General features: G+C 40.8%; 1 protein-coding gene across 1 annotated transcript in view; it reads right to left on the minus strand.

Moving 5' to 3' along the window:
• The window catches only part of SYNE2 (spectrin repeat containing nuclear envelope protein 2), a 171233-nt gene that overhangs the window by 44948 nt on the left and 105687 nt on the right, over nucleotides 1-20598 (minus strand). Inside the window, exons 73-91 of the mRNA XM_079308247.1 lie at nucleotides 20211-20342; nucleotides 19521-19673; nucleotides 19075-19284; nucleotides 17888-17989; nucleotides 16698-16817; nucleotides 16343-16543; nucleotides 15789-15962; nucleotides 15222-15353; nucleotides 13339-13535; nucleotides 13005-13137; nucleotides 12211-12393; nucleotides 11630-11776; nucleotides 9882-10058; nucleotides 8559-8714; nucleotides 7058-7207; nucleotides 4570-4746; nucleotides 3281-3414; nucleotides 2621-2825; nucleotides 686-865 (exon numbers count right to left, since the gene is read on the minus strand). Coding sequence (XP_079164373.1) covers nucleotides 686-865; nucleotides 2621-2825; nucleotides 3281-3414; nucleotides 4570-4746; nucleotides 7058-7207; nucleotides 8559-8714; nucleotides 9882-10058; nucleotides 11630-11776; nucleotides 12211-12393; nucleotides 13005-13137; nucleotides 13339-13535; nucleotides 15222-15353; nucleotides 15789-15962; nucleotides 16343-16543; nucleotides 16698-16817; nucleotides 17888-17989; nucleotides 19075-19284; nucleotides 19521-19673; nucleotides 20211-20342 — 3063 coding nt within the window. The remainder of the gene's footprint in view (nucleotides 1-685; nucleotides 866-2620; nucleotides 2826-3280; nucleotides 3415-4569; nucleotides 4747-7057; nucleotides 7208-8558; nucleotides 8715-9881; nucleotides 10059-11629; nucleotides 11777-12210; nucleotides 12394-13004; nucleotides 13138-13338; nucleotides 13536-15221; nucleotides 15354-15788; nucleotides 15963-16342; nucleotides 16544-16697; nucleotides 16818-17887; nucleotides 17990-19074; nucleotides 19285-19520; nucleotides 19674-20210; nucleotides 20343-20598) is intronic.

Genomic DNA, 20598 nt, shown 5'->3' on the forward strand with positions numbered 1-20598 from the left:
TGCAGTGAGAAGTCCACAGGGAATATGAGAAACCTGTTATCTTCACAAAGATTTCTGGCTTCCAGCCATAAACTGCACTGGTAGATGGATTATAAATAGAGCTGGCTTCAAATGTTTTGATAAATATGTCCAGCAGTACATTTGCTTGGAAGCTTTCTCAGGAATACCTGTGCAGAGGAAAAGTCAATCCTCCACTACTCTGAGCAGAGCTCCTGGATCCAGGTCTCTCCCCATCTGGCCTGAACAGGAATGTGAATTTGGTTCTCAGAATTTCATCAAATGGCCACAGTTTTCTGTTTGGTTTTAGGTTCACTACCTGAACTCTTCCCAAGGGAAACTGAAGCCCATAGATTTTTTTCAAGGCAGAGCTCAGGAAGTTTACAACTTACTTCAATGTTCAAAAAACAAAAAAATAAAAATGCATTTCCTAATTTTTAATCATCTGAGGGTTCTGGGAATAACAGACCTATTGACAAAGGCTGTTAGAGCAGCACAAGCAGGAAAGGGTAAAATCCTTCACCTGTTCCTCTGGCTTCATGTATTATTTCTTTATATAGTTTATCATCCTGCTGACAAAATTTCAATTCAAGAACTATAGTGCTCTAATGAGAAATGTGGCTAAAACTTCTAGTAAAGAAGTTACCCCATACTGACAGCTAATTTAATATTAAAATAAAAAAAATACCTGAAGTTCATCCAACCTCCTCTGCAACATCTTTTCCAAATAGGTTGCTCTCTGGAATGGCTGCAGCTTCTCCATCAGAATGGCCTCAGCTGCTGTCCCAGCCTGCTGCTTTATCCTCTCAGCCTGCAAATAAATCTGGGCTCGGCATCCTGCAATGTTCTGAAGGCCCTGCTGCAAATTCTGATGAGAGAAGGGAAAGGGAAAAAAAAAGTCAGTACATGAATCAGATCACCATGCATGTGCCACTTGCATTTGGTTTCTTTTGTTGCTGTAACTAAACTCTTTGTTGATCCCATCTGGGAACCAAGCTCTTGGAGGATAATGGGAATTGAGTGCAGAGCTGGGAAAGGCACAGTTCAGAGTTCAGTGGAACATCAGTGACTTCAGGCAGCAGGACACTGCTGCTCCAGAGGAAATCAGGGAGGGAAATTGGAGTATCCCTCTCTACAAGGTGGGTGTGCACTGGAGGATGGAGAAACTGGCCCAGGCTGCAGGTGAGGAATGCCCTTTAGTTACAACCACACCTTTATTTTGGATCCCTCAGTGACTGAGGACTATGGGTTTGGTTTTATTTGTTCCCCTTTACTAAGAAAGATGCTTTAAAATTATACTCTAAAGGTAGTATAAGATCTGGGGAGTGATTTTATATAAGGGAGTGATTTTAGACTCATTCAATGTACTTGTTTGTTTGTTTGTTTTGACAAATGAAATTTCTTTTATCCATGAAACCCCCTGAAATTTGCCACTATATACTGCTTTTCTGAGAATAATGAACAAACTCTTCTGATCAATATCAAAGAACACACACACATTTCCCTAAAAAGCAAATTGGTCCTTGCTTCCTGACCCCTTTGTTGAAAGGATCATATTCTCTATATAAAAATTTATTTTTATTTTTTGTGGTGACAAAAATCCATAAAACCATAATCTTTCCTAATCTATAGAGAGGAAAAGATCAGAAGGATTAAAATACAATTTTGTTATGCACATGCATATTCAAATACACAACTCATATGTCATTTCACTGATCCCTATTCTTTTAACTCACCACTTAAAATACCCCACAATAAATTCCATATCTTCTACCCACACATACCAGGACAGGATCTACATTGCTAATGCCCTTCAGGTGGCCATGCCTTCCTTAGTAGGTGTAACACTCTTCCCAAAACTTTCCAGAAAAGGCAATTCCTATTTTTGCTGACATACTGGTGAATTTCTGTCACAGCCACTAGTAGATCAGAAAAGAGTAAAAATACTTTGGTCTAGGTTTGCTGCTGTCAGTTTTTTTCTGACAAAGAAAGACATACATGAGTTCTCTTCCCTGTAAAGTTTCTTATTTAAGGCTACATGCAAAATGGAATACTCTGGACTTCTTCCAATTCGTGACTAGAGATTCATAAAGCATGATGAATCACTGCTCTGTTCTGATGTAAGGATTATTATATTTCTTTATTGCAGTCTTTAGAAACCAAAAATGTCAGAACCCTTTGCTGTCTGAGAGAGTCCAATGTACCATGTGGTTTCAGCATGAGATCTCATTTGCCTAAAGTCAAAAGCATTTAGAACAATCTAATGAGCTCAAGAACCTGTGAACTCATCACATCAGACCAAAACACAGTACCAAATCCAATTAAAAATAATTTGAAGGCTGTGGAAGAGCTCAGGATGATCCTGTGCTTGGGAACATTGCTCTGTGTGTAGAGCAGAAATGGGCAGAGATGGAATATGACTCCCTTCTGCTCTCCTCTCACCATACACTAACTCTGGTTTGGTCTTGGGTCAAAGTGCTTAAAGAAAATACAAAGGTGCCTGTTCAGGGAAGAAACCCACATATTTTATCTTTTCCACTGACTGGATTGTTGGTATTCTTCTGCCTTTTTTCTCAAAAATAAATCTTGGTTTGTACTGGGCAGCAGAAACTCATTCATGTACCTTCATCTCCTGTATCCTCTGCTCCAGAGTTTCTGTTGTGTTCTCCTCAGGCACATGAGCATCCAAGAGCTGAGCACACTGCTGGCTGTACTGCTGTAACTTGGCTGCTGTCTCAGTGCACAAAGCATCAAAGGGCTCCCAGAGCTGCAGAGCTGCCTGTGCTGCCCGCAGCTGATCTGTGATGTCTTCATTTACTGAGTTCCACCTGCCAAAATATCAAAAGATTAAGAGCATTTTCCTAGTAGGCTCTTCTGTAGAATATGATTTGGCACAGGATTCCTGTGGGAGTTGCTTTGCATCCACACCCATGTTCCTGAAAGCCACAGTTTGTGCTGTGGGAGCCATCACATGAAAAGTATGCAGGTAAAAGGTGCAAGTTCCCCATCCCAGGAGGTGTTCAAGGATTGATGGGGCTTGGAGAGACCTGCTCTGGTGCAAGGTGTTCCTTTTTATGGCAGGAGGGTTGAAACTGGATGATCTTTAAAGTCCCTTCCAACCCAAACCATTCCATGATTCTGTGATTCTGCTCCTCACACAGATGCCCTTAGATAGGTGAGATGCATTAGTACAGATTGGAAAATCTGACAGATATTCAAATCCTGCCTCAAGAGCTTGGATTTTTTGAATACTAACAACTGGGGTCTGATTTTGCAGGCTTACCTAGTGTGTGCCTCTGTGCACTTCTGGTCAATAATCTCTGCAAAGGAGGGGGAGCAGTTCTTCTTCAGGTTACTGGCAGCAGTCTGGAACTTGGCCCAACTTTCTTCATTGCTCTCTGATTCATCTTGAAGAGCCTGCAGAATAGATTATTGCACTTAATTGTGGGGGATAAAGACCTAAGTGTAACTTCTCCTAAAGATTGGTAGGGATAGGGCAGCAATAATGCCATACTTGTGCAGCACAGATTAAAATGTCTGCAGAAAATGTAACAGCTGTTCCTAAAAATTAAGAAGTTAAAAGAGGTGAAATGGTCCAAGTTAAAAAAAAAAAAAAATAATCATTCAGGAGATGTCTTTTAAACTGAGATTATTTATTGGCTGTTAAAGAAAAAGCTCATTTAGCAAACCCACACCCCTGAATTGAAAAATGAATTGGCTAAAAACCAAAAATGTTTTTATTTTAAGCCACTGTTTCTACTGGCAGTAAAGTTGGCTTGACACCTCCTGATACAGGCAATGACAGCATATCTGTGAACTGCTCCAGGTTAAAAGTAAACCTGGAGACTGAAGGAAGGAGGTGAGAAGGTGCCCAGTTCCTTTTATTTATAACATGAACCCAGGTGAGGGTGGAAAGAATTTGTGCAGGCTTTACTGCCAAGAGTCCCATACCCAGCATTCACAGCCTCAGTCTGTCCTGCACCACTTCTGATTCAGCTTAAAAAAAACCCAAAATCAGGCCTTAGTTATGGGAAAACAGGGAGTGCTTGCACAGCCTTTCAACACTCATTTAGAGCCAGGAAAGGGGATTTTAGCCAGAGCTGTGAAATGCCCAGACCCAGGGCCAGCCTAACTGCCTACTCCAGATGCTCCACTTGGAGTCTCTAACAGCCAAGCAGAGCAGCAGGAGGATCCAGAGCATTTGTGTCTGACATTTGGACTCATTCAGAAGCTGTGCAGGAGACTCCAGCTCTCTGGAGGGTGACAGAATAGTTGGACTGGTGCTGGAGCAAGGAGAAATGCCAGGCTCAGCATCAATACAAGGTGCAAGGGAACATCAGGACTCTGTGGGCTTTCTTCTTGAACCTTGGTACACAAATTGCACTCAAGTTGAACTTATGCACTACATAAAATAAGTCTAAGTGCCTCTGGAGATAAAAATCAGTAATATTGCACTAACTTCAGTGTTACTATAATAAAGAAAAAGTTGCTCAGAATAATTTTTTTGGTCTTTCTTTCAGTGAAGTTTGTTTGGCTAAAGGCATAGAAGAAAGTACAGAAATAAGACTTTACCTGGAGAGTTTTGACCTGTTTTTTCAAAGCTTCCAATGAAGCTTCTTCCCCAGAAGGTTTGCACTGATCTATGCAGTACAAATATCTTGTTGTCATCAAGCTGACATCTGCATAAATTTCATCATATGCTCTCCACTGCTCCAGTATTGATTCCATTGAGGCCTTTAGCTGTGCAACCTGCAGACAAATCATTTGTTAATATTTCTTGGGTAGTCCTGACATATAAATCACCTCTAAATTAGAAATCTAAACTCAATGCTCAACCCATGACAATCCACAAGAATTTGTCAAGTTGGAGTGTTTTACTGCTTGGTAAAGAATTGTGCAGGCTTAAAAAAAAAAGCAGTAAACCATATCTAGAGTGAAGTATAAGAATTTGCTGGAAAATAAAATTTCACTGAAGTTCAAGGTAACACTATTCTGCCAGAACAGTTCAGGAAGTACTGAAATAATGAACTGCTTATTCCTTCCTGCCAAAAATCAACCTGAACTGGGAGGAAGTTGAAAGCCTTAATCTTAAGAAGCAGATAGTTTGATCCAGAGATCAAGTTTCCTTTCAAGGACAATTTGAACAGAAATTGGTTTGCATGGAAGAAGCCACTACTGCAATACTCTGAGAGCTTTCATCCCTCTTATGCCATTGTACTCTAATAATTCAGGCCCACCTGGATCTAGCAAGTTCAGGATTTTCACACAAAATTAAATTATCATCCCCTTTATTTTCTGTCCCTTTCATTAAAGATGGATATCCCCTTTATATTCTGTCTCTTTCATTATTACAGTTGTCTAATCTATAAGGGGTTTCCATTTGTCACAGGCTCCTAACACTGCAAACACAAAACCACAGTCCTCCTTCAGCCATTTTTATCCTTCTGTTTCAAGGAAGTACATAAGGAATCTCCTGGGTCAGACAAAATATTCATCTAGCTCCATACCTATTCTCAGTCATGCTTGGAGAAAAGCATGAAAACCAGGCAGACAAAAAAAAAACGTCTCCACAAGACCTGACAAAAGCCAGATGTCAGATTTTAGTTCTGACAATGAAGCCACTCAATGGAAGATGACAAAATGTCCATACCACAGTTCACCCCAAATAGACTGCACAGATCATTTCATCCTAGTATCCCAGTTTCAGGCACACACAGGCTGGTGGATTAATCATCCCTATTCTCTTTTGAATCATGGTACAGGTGGGAGGAATCTCTAATTGGTTTTTGTAGCCTGTAGCTAATTACTGCCCACACAAGGAGGATGGAAAGACATCAGGAAATGTCTCTGGGCCACAGACTCACAGGCATGAGCTCAACCTACAGACAATTTAATCAAGGTATTACATCTCCTTAACCCTGTATTAGAAATCTCTGCCTGGCTCTGATGTGAGCAGTCACCCGTGGGAAGGAACCTGCACTTGCTGTTTCACTGCACACACAGCTCAGCTCCAAGAACATCCTGCAGTTTGCAAGTCCAGCAGTTTAGTCATAAAATTCCTAATATTAACATGACCCATGGTGACAGCAGGAAGAAAAAAGCACCAGGCTGTCAATCCTGCCAATTTCTATCCCCAGCTATACATCAGAAGGAAAAACTTTCAGCATGTACACAGACATGAATTTCTCTGCTTTCTTGGTAAGAAACAATCACACCCTTTCAGCTGAAACCTAAACCAAGAAGCAGCAGATCAATACTGGATCAACAGCTCCTGTGGAAGAGTTCAAGCAAAACAGTTCAGGTTTCACAAAGTTCTAAGGAAAAAAGGCAAGAAATCTGCAATAAAAAGTGTAAAGCAATCTTAACTAGAAACACAATGTCCACCATGTATAATTCTCTATAGTACGTGGTTATTTATTATCACAAATTTCAATCTATAAATGTATTCATTATTATCTCTCCTGCACCTATCAATTACACCCACATAAAAAAAATATCAGCTCCAATTATAAAGATATTATGACTATAAATATAAACTGCTGGGGAGTCAGTTTGCATGGGAAACCAATCTGCCAGACTCTCCTTGAAACTGGAAACTACACAGGATTTGAGGATGGCAAAAGCCACCCTGGTGTGTGGATGGAAGAGTAACTGGGAGGTGGAAAAGCTGCAGTCAGAACAGGGCCAGAGTTGCACTGCAGGGGAGAAAGAGGAGGGTATGAAAGAAAAGGAGATAAAATAAGAGAGTTTAAGGTTTCCTTTTTCAGCTTGACAGAAAAATAGCAGTACTCTTTCTTAATTTTCTTAAACTGCAGATGGGGATCTGTTCCTGCTCCCTTTGTAATCAAACTGCTTCAAGATCAGACTGATTTTTCTCTCTTAACTCAGAAATACATTAATTTATTTTACAGTAAAGACTTAAAATTAGATTCTTAGGAAGATAAAGAGTAAGGAATACTGTGCATCTTTTATGTACCAGCTCCTGCTATCCCATGAAGAGGATTAATAACACTGGTGGTCAGAACATGGAAAAAAAACTGAACACAAGTAAAGCTTTTACCTGGTTTACAATGCTGTCCTTCATTTCACACAGCTCAGCTATCCTGAGAGACTGAGCTTCTGGGGTTTGTTCTGCACTGCCATTTGAAGCCAAACTCTGTTTGAGCTCATCAAGAATTTTGGATTTAGCCACAAGTTGATTTTCTAGCTCCTAAATAATGGGGGGAAAAAAAAGATAAATAAGGTTTTTTAATGTGACCATTGAAAAAAACTTCTGTGTGAGGAGCTTAGATTAACATTGCTTCTTCAAAACCAATTTTGTGTAACTTCAGTCATGCAAAAGCAAAGCAGAAACTGTTTTTGCAATGGTCAAGTTCCTGACATCCCAACTTCTAACAAGTGATTTTCACTTTGTCCTTCTACTTAGAGGGACTCCTATGGCAAAAATTCCAGTGAAATCAACTCCAGTGAAATCAAGTAAGAACAATCTCCAATGAATGGAGATACCTGGGAGAATAACTCCTTCCCCAGCAAAACCAGCAAGATTTTAAGAGTCTTGATGTGCTGGGCAAAGCTCAGCAGGGAGTTCTTTACAATGTGAGGAACTATCCATACATACAATGGGCCACAACATTTTCCTATAATGCTACACTTAAACCTTTTTTCACCTCTCACTGAGCATCCCCAAAGCATTTTTAAATTTGGACACTTCTATTGACCAAATGAATTTTAATAAAACATTTTAGCCACCTGTACCCTAGCACAGTGTGCTGCTCTGAGCAGGTGAGTGTTTAATCCAAGCTACCCTTGAGCCTTTCTTCCATTCTGGCCCCTCCACACATTTCAGAGATCCAAGTAATTCAGTGTGTAACAGAGCACTCTAGACAATAAAAGCAGCCTACTACAAGAGAGAGATGTAACCATGGCAATGAAAGAACAAATATTCCATGTTAAAAAACAGAGAGGGAACACTGTACTGAATGAAAACAGCAGGCTGTCAGAGTAACAGGAACTAATTATTAGCTGGTTGCCACCTGGATTAATTTTGAGGGATCTGGTGCCTAGAAAAATATAACAAATGACACCCAGACCCTTGAGGCTGCTGCAGACAGACTACACTACAATCTAGGGCAGAAGTAGAGAGGGTTGCTATTTCTCCAAATGGAACTGAGTAGTTTCCATGACACTTCCATCACAGAGCTCTTCAAACTAATGGAATTGATAACTTCTGCCATGGCTGTGCTGAACTGAGAACTACTTCTATTGGAAGTATCTCAGAACACAATATTGCTGCATAACACTCCAAATATCATGAAGCAACAGCAGATGCATCTTCAATTGGTGGAAAAAAACACAGAATAGCCACTCACATTAAAACTGGCTCTGGCTCTTTATCACCTGAACACAACATGCTTTAATTAAAATTATATTGGAGAATTCTTCTGGGAAATGGCAACTTCCTTTACATTTCTTTCTGTTAGAATCTGTGCAGTTCCTTAGTCTGGATTCAGCAGTGTGCTAAATAAGACTTTTACAGTAACATCACTCATGTCATGCTTTACCTTGCAATCATCTAAGGTGTTCTGTGCAGAGATCAGACTTGCTGGGGTCTGTAAGGATCTCAGTCGATCATTCTGAGCTTCCAGCCAGTTGTGCAGAGTCTGGGCTTTGTTCTCATTCTCAGTAATATCCTCCAAAATGTGTTCCAGGTCTTGTATCTGAAAGTTACAGAACTGTTTTAACTTAATTGAACCTGTAGGTTGGCAGACACAGGGCTTTGCCTTCCATGACAGAATCTGAAATTACAAAATCTGTGCTGAAAATAAACTTTAGAAAAAAATATTTTAAAAGGAAAACCTAAAAAGTTTTGCAGGCTTTTCAGGATCTGACCTTTCCTTTGGAATAAACAATGCAGTGTGTGTTCTGGAGCTGGGAGATCTGACTTGTTGGGGGACCCTGGGCTGTGTGGACACATTCACATGGAGTCTGAAAATCTCTTTAAGAGTAAAACCCACCAACAAGACTACTAATAAAGAAAGAGACCTCAAGTTTCCTATCCTAAATTTTGGCCATGAGCATCCATTAAATCCTAGAATGGCATTTGCCCCAAAAATTGAAATTTCATCACAGAAATTTTCAATTGTATGGAAAATGAAATTTCTACTTAAAAATGTTCCAGATTTTCTGAACTAAAAAGTAATGGCAATTTTCCATCTGACCAGAAGTCTTTGTATCTGGATTCAGAAAGGGCAGCTTTTCCCAAAGCTGTATAAATTGAGACAAACATGAAAGAGAAATGTGTTGATAGAAGGATTCATTCTAGCAGCCTCATGGTTGTATTTTGGGATTCTCAGCCACCCCATGTATTTTCCATACCATAAATCACACCAGCTTTTCTGGGCAACGGGGCACATAAGCAGCAGCATGTAATTCTGGATGCATGGATTATTTCCAGCCTCACTAGAATAGAATATTAATTCTGAGGCATTGCCTGAAACAGATTTTCTTTAGAGAAACAAGATGATGTGCTGATGGGAAAATTCTGCACATAGACTGACTTTATCAGCTGCTGACCTTCAAAGCACTCCATTGCAAAGCATATTTAACTACTGCAGGAGGAGGACACTGACACAGAGTGAGCCCTTTCCAGTGAGCCAGGAGGGCTGGAGTAGGGCTGGGAACTGATCCCTGCTGTGCCTTGTCCAGGAGGCTCAGATGTGCCCATCTGAACGTGGCTGTGAACCCTACTTACTTAATAATCACTATTTCCACAAATCCAACTGCACAACAGGAAAACTGCTGGTAGCTTAACATATCCCTAACACAGAGCAGTGACACAGTAAGATCAGAGCTATGGGAGAGGAGGCCATGGGAGCCAATCCCACCTTTCTGCTGAGGGATGCCTGCAGGCGGTGCCACCGCAGGTTCATCTCGCCCAGGCACTCAGCAAACTCCGTCCTCTCGTAGCGCTTGCTCTCCACGTCACAGGTGCTCATCTGCAGCAGGGACTGGTTAACAAAATCTACCATCCACTGCTTAAAGTTCATTTCCATCATGTATTCCTGCAGGGGAAAAAACAGAAAGAGCAAAAACATAAACCAATCAGTTTTATAGTTTTAATCTGATCGGTTCCAATGATGCGTCAAGGTGTGGCAATGGGACACTGGTGGCTTTGTTTGAATTAAAATATTTTTCTGAAAGAGACCTGTCTGTAGGAACAATTCTCAGATTTTACCATTCTGTATTTGTGTAACTGTTTCCATCCACCGAAATTTCTGTAGAAAATCTCTATCATTACATGGGTAGTTCAAGGTAAGAACAGGCTGGATGGAGCAGGGAATAAAACCCAGGGGTACCATACCCTGTACTTAATCCATGACACAAAACCATCACACTGCTGTGAGACCAGATTAGGCTAAAACCAAGGATTTCCCACACTCCTGCAACTCACAGGGAAGTGCAGCAAGAGCTTCTAATCCTTTTAACAAAATATCTGGAAAAAGAACAGAATAGCAGAATACCTGGGAGGAAAACGTGTCCTCTAGCACCAGCATCTCTTGCACAGAGAGGTAAGTGAGAAACTACATGCAAAGTCAAAACATAAGGGAATGTCTTTTTATTCCAGAGGGTATTAGAAAAGAGTAGGAAAGGGCTCCCTATTTATGTCCACAAAAGTCACTAGGCTATACCATAGCAGAGGCACTGAAGCCAGAGCTGCTTCTCTCCAGGAATTTGTGACCTTCAGCCCTGCTTTCTTCTCAGCACACACAACCCCACCTTCCTGACAAGTCAAAAAAATACACCTACAAACCCACCTCCAAATATCCAAAGTGTTAAAAACAGCACCTCACCTACATGTCCCAGGTGCCAAATCCAACTGATACAGACCAAAATGTTATATATGTGCTGTAGCAAAGGACTTAGTAGAAATGTTTCCATGAGCACTTGCCTTATGTAGAGCACCAAAGTGCCTGTGAGCTGCAGCTGCAGACTGAGAACTGTCAGACTGGCAGAGCTCTGAGCAGGGGCAGAGCAAAATGTGGCTCTGTGGGGATTCATGCCCTGAGGCTGGGCTCCCTGGCATGTCTGGAGTACACAGCTTGAATCCTTCCTCTGGCTGGAGCAATCAGCCTCTGCCATTTGTGCTCTGACAACTGAACAGCACCAAGAGTCTGCTGCATTCTCTATCTCTGCAGGGATGTTTGTCTTGTCCCTCTTTCCTAGCAGGTTATTTTTTTTTATGACACATAACCCCCCTGTTCTCTAATTAAATGGATTCAGGCTACAGAGCTCCATTAAGAGGTATTCCTTGTTAAAAACACAGACTAGAACACAGTACAAACACAGAGTCTGTCTTCCTAAGGAATACTTGCCACATTTTATAATCTAAATGCAAGAGAGAGAATAAATGAGACAGATGGGACAGCATGAGAAAAGGAGATTACAGCCCAGCAGGCAGTAGCTGTATTGCAGAACAGGCAGTGGTTTGTGTGTCATGGAAGAATACAGTTTTACAAAGGAGGATGTTACAGCATGTTTCAGACTGAGGAACCCTCTTGACAGCAAAGCTATGACAGTGCCTGGAGGCTGCTTCCATGCTTTTTACAGCCTGGACTTACAGTTTCCCATTTACCTTGTACTTCTGAAGGAGGGTCTTGACTTGGGCAGCACCACGTTGTGAATTTACTGGCTCCTCATGCTCCTGCTGTTGTTCCACATGGTCCAGCCAGGCCATCAGCTCAGCAATAGCTTCCCGTGATGAAAGCTTTTCCATCTGAAGCTGAGGTAAAGCATGTAATGAATCTTCTACACTCTACTTGTTAGAAATACCAAGGAAAATGACATTTCTATTTTTAGAAAGACTCAGGCACTATAATTGCATTATTGGGGCATGAACTTGAAAGTGAGCCCTGGGCTCCAGAGGGGCAAATAACTTCAGTTCTAGAATTCATGAATCTGAAATAAAATTCTTTCCAATTTTGAGCAATTCTTTCTAATTTTAAGTAACAGACTCTCATGCAAAACTGTAAAGACAATAAAAGTATGTAAAACAGCCCAGGAAGAACACAGGAATATTTAAACTGCAGTACAATATTGGGGTTATTCTGAAAGCATGGCACAGCTAATTTGGAAAAAGGCAACTGAATCCCAGCAGCAGCATTTTAACATAATTGTTTAGCTTGAACAGAGATGGCAGCAGAGTTTCTCACTCACCTGGTGAAGCTTTTCTTGGATGGCTGGGAGCTGTGTAATCAGTTCTCCCCATTTTTGCTCAAAGTTTGCCAAAGATGACCTAAGTGCTGCAGTGTCAGCTTGCTTCACGTGGAGGAGCTGGCTGGCAGTGCTCACCACTGATGATTTCAGGGAAGATTTTTCATCAACTTCCTTAGAAAATGTCTGAGGTGCATGGGATTTAAGAGAGGGTGAATATATGTCTATTGAAATGAAGACAAGCCACATTTTCACAAGATGAAATGCCTCAACAAACATTTTATCAATTTGGCAAAGTTCAGAAAACCTAAGCTCAGCATGTTCTGGCAGATAAAACATTTTTTTACCCATCTTGATATACAGTGCTGAATGCCACCTTTTGCTCCCACAGAGACTGGGAATATCCTGATCCCCACTTCACACAGGGAGCAACCCCAGTCCTCAGACCTCTGGCCAGCTCTACCAGCCAAACCTTCATGATGATGCTCTGCTTTCCCCCTGCTCCTTCTGCCTGGCCTCACACTGGGGCTGAACCTCCTGGCCAGCCATCCAAGGGGAGCAGGCAAAGACATGAAATGCAATTCAGCACATTTCTCTTTGCTGGCTTTGGCTGACCACCTTCACTCCAGTACCCTGAGCCCACACTCCAGGTTCAGTTTTCTGTGGTTCTGTGGCTTTGGGGCACACAGCCATTCAGTGCTGTATTATGTGGGTGGCTCAAGGTCATGGCAAACAAAAAACCTCTCAAAAGGGTCATTTTCACAATGTCTTATCTAAATCTGGCAGCAATGACTTACAAACAAGCTGCTGATGTTGTCCCTGATGGTGGCAAGATCTTGTGACACATTGAGAGACTGCTCCTTCCAAAAATTCATTCTCTGCTGAGCAGAATCCAACCACTTCATCAATTCCTCTGAGTCTCTGTTGTAGCTACAGGAGGAAACAAAACACAATCACATTATCTAGCTGAGGCTGGGATGCATTTCTCCCCCTCCCTGTGAGAAGGCACATGCTATTCTGGCACCTCTGCTGCACAGCCCTGCAGAAGCATGGCTTCAGCTGTCATCTATAAAATATTCACAAGCTAATGTCTAGCTGATACTTCAAGTTGTTTTTCTGTGTTAGACTCACCTGACCAAGAGTTTCAGTAATGTCTGAAGTCGGTGCAGCTCATGGCCAACTTTTTTGGTCAAAGACAACCACTGTTCTTCCAGCTTCCCAATCTGGCTTCTTATTTCAGGACAGCTCACAGCAGTCAGCAATTTCTTCCCTTCTTTCACCATCTGGTACAGCCTGGCATGCTTTTCATCAACACTGCTTTTGATTTTCTGTCAGAATACGGGAAGTTTTCAAAACAGTAACATTTTAAAGACAGAAAACACAAATAAAAAAAAAAAAAAACACATATCATTTGTTCTAATTTCTTCTCACTTTTCCTCTGTAACGTATTTTATTTTCCAAATGACAGGAATCTGCAATTCATTACATGCAAAAGGGACACAGGTTTTTGTGCGTTTGATTTTTTGTTTGTCTGTTTCCTTTTAGTAGGTCAAGACAAATCTCAACATACTTTTATACATTATCAGAATGACTGTGTTATGATTTGATGGGATTTTCTGACACCTGAAAACCTCAGGCAATGGACAAACACTCTCTATCAGATCTGGCTGCACTGTGCAAACACATGACTGCTCCCACCATAAAATTATTGTCTTCTCATGCTCCTGCAAGTTATTGTTCCTCCTTCAGGCTACATCCTATTTTGAAAAAATGTTACCACTGTTTTGAAGGAAACTGCTGGGATAATTATTGAATAATGGCGGCAGGGAGAGATGAAGAGTGGACAGTGAAGTCATTAAGTAAAAAACTAAAGTCTGGGGGTGTTTCTCTTGCAGGAATTAAGCCCTAGAGAATTTTACTGTGATCTGTTTTTGAAACTATGAAGCTCCACAGTTTCACCCTACACCAAACATCTTCTAGAGCTTTATGACTTTGTTTCTGAAGTCTTTAAAGACAAATAAAGACTTAAGGGTGAAGAGCTAGTAAATAACTTGAAAAGCCAAGGAAAACCAGGCAAGTTCACATCAATGGCTGTGTAAATTTTCCAAGTCTCTTGTCTCAGTGCAAAAGGTATCAAAAGCACCAGAGGGCCACCATGACTGTAAACATCTACTGCTGATTTCTTACAAGGGCTTTACTGCAGCTCAGATCTTCCTCAGAATGTCCAGTCATGCATTTCCTGCAGTCAACTAAACTAAATCACTACAGTACTTTTTTCCTTTATTAAACATTCATTAATCATTTATTGAACACTTATTAATTTAAACAATTCTAACAGAGTGTGTCCTCTGAAGACTGAAAAAAGTCCAACCTGTGAGGAATGCAGCGCACTCTCTGAAAATACATCACTAAGATTACTGAAAACCTTTATTCTTAATTTTATAAAGCAACCATAAATGCTGCTTTCATATCCTTATATTTAAATGTGTTTAAAATGTGGATAAAATATTTCCAGCTGGAGCCAAGGTTTGTAAATAAAGATGAAGCTCTGTCATCAGAGATGCAGCTGCAACCAGTGCTGCAGTAAGAGTTCAAATATTTGTTATTTTCAGATATTTAAAAGCACTAGGCTGATTCTCCTTTTCCAAAGGTTTTAGACTGTGGTATGAAAATATTTTCTGAATTACAAAGAAGTGGCACTATGCTCACTCCAAGGCCCTTGCTGTCCTTGGGATCCATGGAGCCTGCATAACATCTTTCTTATCCCAAATACTTTCCTTTGAAGATTGAGTTATAAAGTAGTTATAATCATTACTCTCACTAAAATTGTAGCTCACAGCTGAAATTACCAGCCCAATCTTCTCCTACTTTTAAAAATCAGTTGTGAACTTGCATCCAACACACAGCTGAGGAGACAAAGGAAGCAGTGCCATGCAAATCATCTCTTCATTTACTGTTGTTTTTTGCCAGTTCTACTGATCCATAAAGAAAAGCAGTGAAAAACACATAGATACCTCTAGAAGTGCAATCCTTTCCATTAATCTTTCTTCAGTTTCTTCAACCAAACTGACAGAAGGCAATGTAGAGGCAAGTGCTTCTAACTCCTTATTGAAAACTAGGCATTCCTCATCAAATTCCATCCAATCCTAAAAAATACAATGAATTCTTAACACAGCTCACATCCATTTGCATTTTAATACACCAGACCAGGGCCTTAATGTATTCTCTAACATCAGCAGCTCATACTTTAATGAAACATAACACAAAAATAAGTGAATAATATGTAAATATCAAAGTGAGACATGATTTCACCACAGATGAATTAATTATGCATTCTCCAAAATCTTTAAGGATTCTTATTTTAAAGTGGTGTATGCAATTTTTTATTCTCTAGATTTTCTACAAGGAAGATGATTTACTGACAACACATAGAATAAGCAATAAACAGACTGCTGCTATCCAGTGGAAACAGGAAAGGACAAGCTCTAGCCAAAGAATCACTGGCAGAACAAGAGCTGCCCCAGATGCTGCTTTTCTCCTTCCCTCCAGGTTTTACTCTTGGCTGTCTTTTGATTTATTACCTTTAACAGGCTCTCTAAGTGTATGCCATACTGGCAGGATTTCTGCTCCAGCAATTTGACTTCATTCACCAGCTCTCTCCAGAACTCCTCTCTCTTTTGCAGGACAGAAGGACTCACTCTCTTGGAAAACACTTCCATGTAAGCCATGTGTGTCATGAGGTTGTGGAAAAAATCCTGGAAAACAAATCAAGTTAAAGCTTGCTCTTTAAGGAGATCACACTCCCACAGCAGGAGTTCTAAGGCTTAAGTAGAAGGCAAGACACAATAATCCTTTGAGATAACTGTAAGAAAGATGTGTTTTCCTTACACAGCAGTGTGTTATGAGGTAAGCAGAAACAGCAATTTATCACCAAAACTGGTACTATTTTTTAGTACCAAAACTGGTCCTGTTTTGGTCTACTGAAAATCTTGTCTTTGTTTTCTGCACATACACCACTCCCTACCTTTGCTGTGAGCAAGTCACTCTCCTCCACTACACTGGAGGGAAACCAGTCACAGAAAACAGTGCCCCTTGCTATGCTATGCTGAGCAGTGCTGTGATGAACAACTCACACCTTGTGATTTTTCAGGTGAGACTGCAGAGCTGCTCTGCTTTTTGTCAGGTGCTTTGGATCTTGTGCCATCTTCTCTCTTCCAATAGCTACCAGCTCTGCAAATCCATGAAGCAAGTCCTCATACTGGCTTTCACTGATGGAAGGGGAGTTCAGCTCCACATACTTGGCTTTCAGAATTCCCCACATGTCATCCAGAACATCCTACAATGCAAATACAATGTAGTGATTCATGAAGGACATAAATCAATCCCACAAACCCACAGAATACAAAATAATCATCAGCCTTTTGATGTTGCAAATGCACTGCTTAGGAAGAATCAAACCTTGCTAAGTAGAAACTGTACTGTGCTCTCACCTCTAATTTATAAGCTTCCTGGATTAAGGTTATAGGTAACTGCAATCTTTCTCCATGGCCTCTCAGTTTTGCTGCTTGGCTTTCAAAGTTTTGCAGCTCCACAGCACAGGCATCAATTTTCTAGATGAAGGACAAAATTGACAATTAGGAAGAGTTCCATTCCAATAAACTTTCCATTATAACTGGTTGTGCAGTGAATTCAGGGGCTAGATCTCTCCTGTGCTAGCACTTCCAAAAATCCAGTGAGTTTATAAACTAAATGGACAAAACATGGCATAACTTACTGTGTTCACACAGCACAGCCAAGGGAATTCAGGTCTTGTGTCTCAGGACAACATCAACATGCCTTTCCATTTACTAATTCAAGAGCAGCCATTAAAAGGAATCATAGACTCAGAAAACAACTTTTTTTTTATGAATCAGAAATACTCAGTGATTGAGACAGGATCCCTCTGAAGGAAGGAAAGCTATGTAATTCTGGCATTCCTTTCCCAAGAGTGGTTACCTAACAGAATATAGTCAGTCCTTGCTAGGGAATTCAGCAGGGAACACAGCTCTCAGTCTGGCAGAAAATTATGCCTTTAAGCAAGGTTATGAGCCTGTAACAAAAAAGCTTCAGAATACCCTCCCTGCTTTGGTAACAAGTAGGTAAATGGCCAATGACCACTCTGGGGAGGATATGCAGTCTGTTAATTTTTAATCTTCTGATAATCTCAATAAGGGTCAAAGAAAATAGCTTAACTGGTCAAATTCCATATGATAAAGTGCTCATAAATGCTGCATGAGAATACAGAAATACCAGAGTCCTATACCCACAAAGAAAAGGTAGTTTGGCATAAGAAAAGGCATAACATGTGTAGATCTTTTTCTTCCCTGCCATAGTATGGGGTGTACTTGCTCTGGGAAGTTGTGGAGAGACTGGTTCCTCCACTCCAACCACTAAAATGTCTGGAATTAGGTCTGACTATGGATTGGGGTGTAGTTACAAAAAAAAAAAAAAAAAAAAAAAAAAAAGAAAAAAGGAGAAGGGGTGGTGGTGCATACAGCAAATACTGAACTCTCTCCTTTTTCCAGTTTAAAAACTCAGATTAGACTCAAACTTTAGAAAATATGAAACTTCACAAATTGCAGAATTCTGGAAATAATAGCTAATTCTGTAAAAAACTCTAATTTCCTTCATATAAAATTACCTGAAGCTGTTCAGAGACATTATGTCCATGTAGTTCATTCAAGCATTGTTGCAGAGCAGCTTTTTTCTCAGTTAACTGATCATAGAGTAGCCTGGTTTGATTCTGCAAAAGAAACAAACATCAGAAATACATCATGTAACAGAAGTATAGTAATGACCAGGCAAAATTACACAGCAAACAAAATGATTACCTCTTTAAGGAAATGCATTTTTTTCCTCTTAAAGAAAGGAAAAAAAAGACCAACACCAAAGTAAAGCATATACATTATGGGCTTAAAGCAGTAATTGGACAAGGGAAATTCTTAGTCTGTGTAGTATGTAAGAAGCAGATAACTCTGTCACAATGATTCTCTGTGACCCTAAAAATCTGGGAAACTGGTAAGAGAATCAAATTATTCTCTTCTGAAAATGGCAAAACGAGCCCATTACTGGGGACTGATGGAGCTCTATGGATTCTGCATAAACACTGCAAGACTAGTTCTGTAGCTGTTTAGAGACAACATCCCAGTGTTCTTCAAAGGAGCTGCTTTATTATTCAGCAGTAAAAGGCCAGAATGACTTGCAGATGATGAGCACACTGGAGTTTTCTGGACATTGCAAATTGTATTTCAAAGACCAGACTCTTCCTTCCTTAGTTCAGACTGAAGACCTGATCTGAATATTATCCAGCAATAGCAAATTTAGCCCATCACAAGAATCTAAAGAAAAGCTTCTCATGAGCTGCTTTTCCAACAAACAACAAAAGAAGGAATATTTGTGAAACTATGGCTTCTGTGGCACAAAATCTAAAGGAACAGTATATGCAGTGGGGTCCAATCAACCTCCAATACATTGCTAAAAATAAGGGAGGAAGCCTGCCTCTCCTGAGGACACAGCAGCTGAAAGAATACATGAAACCCTCCTTGCACAGAAACTGCTTTAGCCTGCAGCTCAGCCTGCACAGGATCCCAGGTTACTTCCATACTTTCTGCATGCAAATTTTCTACAGTGATCCAGGCCTCTGTGGCAGTCAGCATTGCACACAGCACTGAAACCAGCAAAATTAATCTGCCTCTCGAGGGGCCAATACAAGTTTTTGAAGTAGCGAAAAAAGAAAGCCCATTAGAGCTCATCTGTAACTCAAATGCATTAACACTGACAAGCCTAGCAGATGCTGTGAAACAAGATGTGCATTTGGCAGTGGAGTACCAGGTAATTGCTGTTATGATCCAGCCCAGCTTTCATGGAGCTGCTCCTTGAAGCAGTGGCAGCTTGAGTTTGTTCCAGCCGCGCCTGCAAGTTGTTAAAGCACTCGCAGAACACATCTGTGCTCCCACCAGCACAGCTGATGGACTTCAGAAGATCATCCTTTTTATCACTCAGATCAGCATGAAGTTTTTGCAGCTCCACAGACAGAGTCTAAAGGGTTGAAAAAAAAAAGGAACATGAGTGAAAATGGTCTATGCAAGGAATCTTGCCTGTAAGAGGCAGCAGGACTCGAGTTGATAATTGTTAAAAGCAACAGCCTCAAATCTGTGCAATATAGAATAGTAGGGTGGCATTATCCCTGAATAATGCTAGCAAAACAGAGAGGAAATACCAGGCCATATATACTCTGCTGTAACAGAAATCCCTGAAGGACTTGGGGCAGTTACCTCATAGAGAGCCTGCTGCACAGCTGCCTCTTCAGTGGAGAGCACAGAGGTGTTCAGCATCTCCTCCATGTTATTCAAACACCGGCTGATTGCCAGAAGCAACTCAAACAATTTTCTGTCCAAATTTGAAGACACTTCCTCTGCCACATTATCCTGGGAAAATGCAAGCCAGTTGTCAGTACCCAAGGCATGGCTAAGATTCATTCACTCCTATAAGGCTAGAGGTTTGCTCAGCTTACACTAAAATGGAATTAATGAAACACTGAGGGACAGACTTGGATATATGCATGTAACATTCAGAGCTGTCAAGGCCAAAGCTGAGACAATGATCCTTTATGTACTGGACAGTGGCTGTATTCTTACACATCTCTAATCTCAGGCATAAGCACAAGAAGTTTATCTTGTCAGCTCCAATCCTGCAGATTTACAGAAAACATTCACAGGCTCCTTGCTTTATACAGTTTGAGGATTTTTACCCACACTAGGACTCAGATAGAAGCATTGTAGTGGAAACCTGGAATGTTTCCTCTCAAAATCCACAGCCTATTTCTACATTGCAGTCCATACCCAACACAAAAGCTCACTACAGTGAAAGCCGTTTGCAATAATATCATTACTGGCTGTTTCCTATTGTCTTGTGTCTAGAACCCCTGGGATTTATTTGCAATGCTCAGAACATGCCATTTTTACCTGTGCATGCACCACATTTGCTTCCTGGCTTAGGTCTCCCAGCTGGACAGTGTAAGTTTTCAGCTCTTCCACAGTTGGGGTTCCTGCACCTGAGAATGTGCCTCGAGGCAGCATGTTCATCTTTGTTGTGATCTAACATTTGGAAAAAGAACATTGCAATTAGAAGAACAGCTCAAATGAAAACAGGATATGGGCAACAAAACAACACCCCTGTCAAAAAGCATTACAAATTCAAGGCACTGATATAAAGCACCTGGATAGCAAGGTTGCCTTTCCACTGGCAGAAATTGGGCAGGCTATGCCCTGATGGGAGCTTGACTGAAAGAGGAGCCTCTGATTCCCAGATCTATGGGCCACAGCTGGAGTTTGGGTTAAGGCAACCCTACTG

Source organism: Erithacus rubecula (genome assembly GCF_903797595.1).
Source record: "Erithacus rubecula genome assembly, chromosome: 6".
Lineage (NCBI taxonomy): Eukaryota > Metazoa > Chordata > Aves > Passeriformes > Muscicapidae > Erithacus > Erithacus rubecula.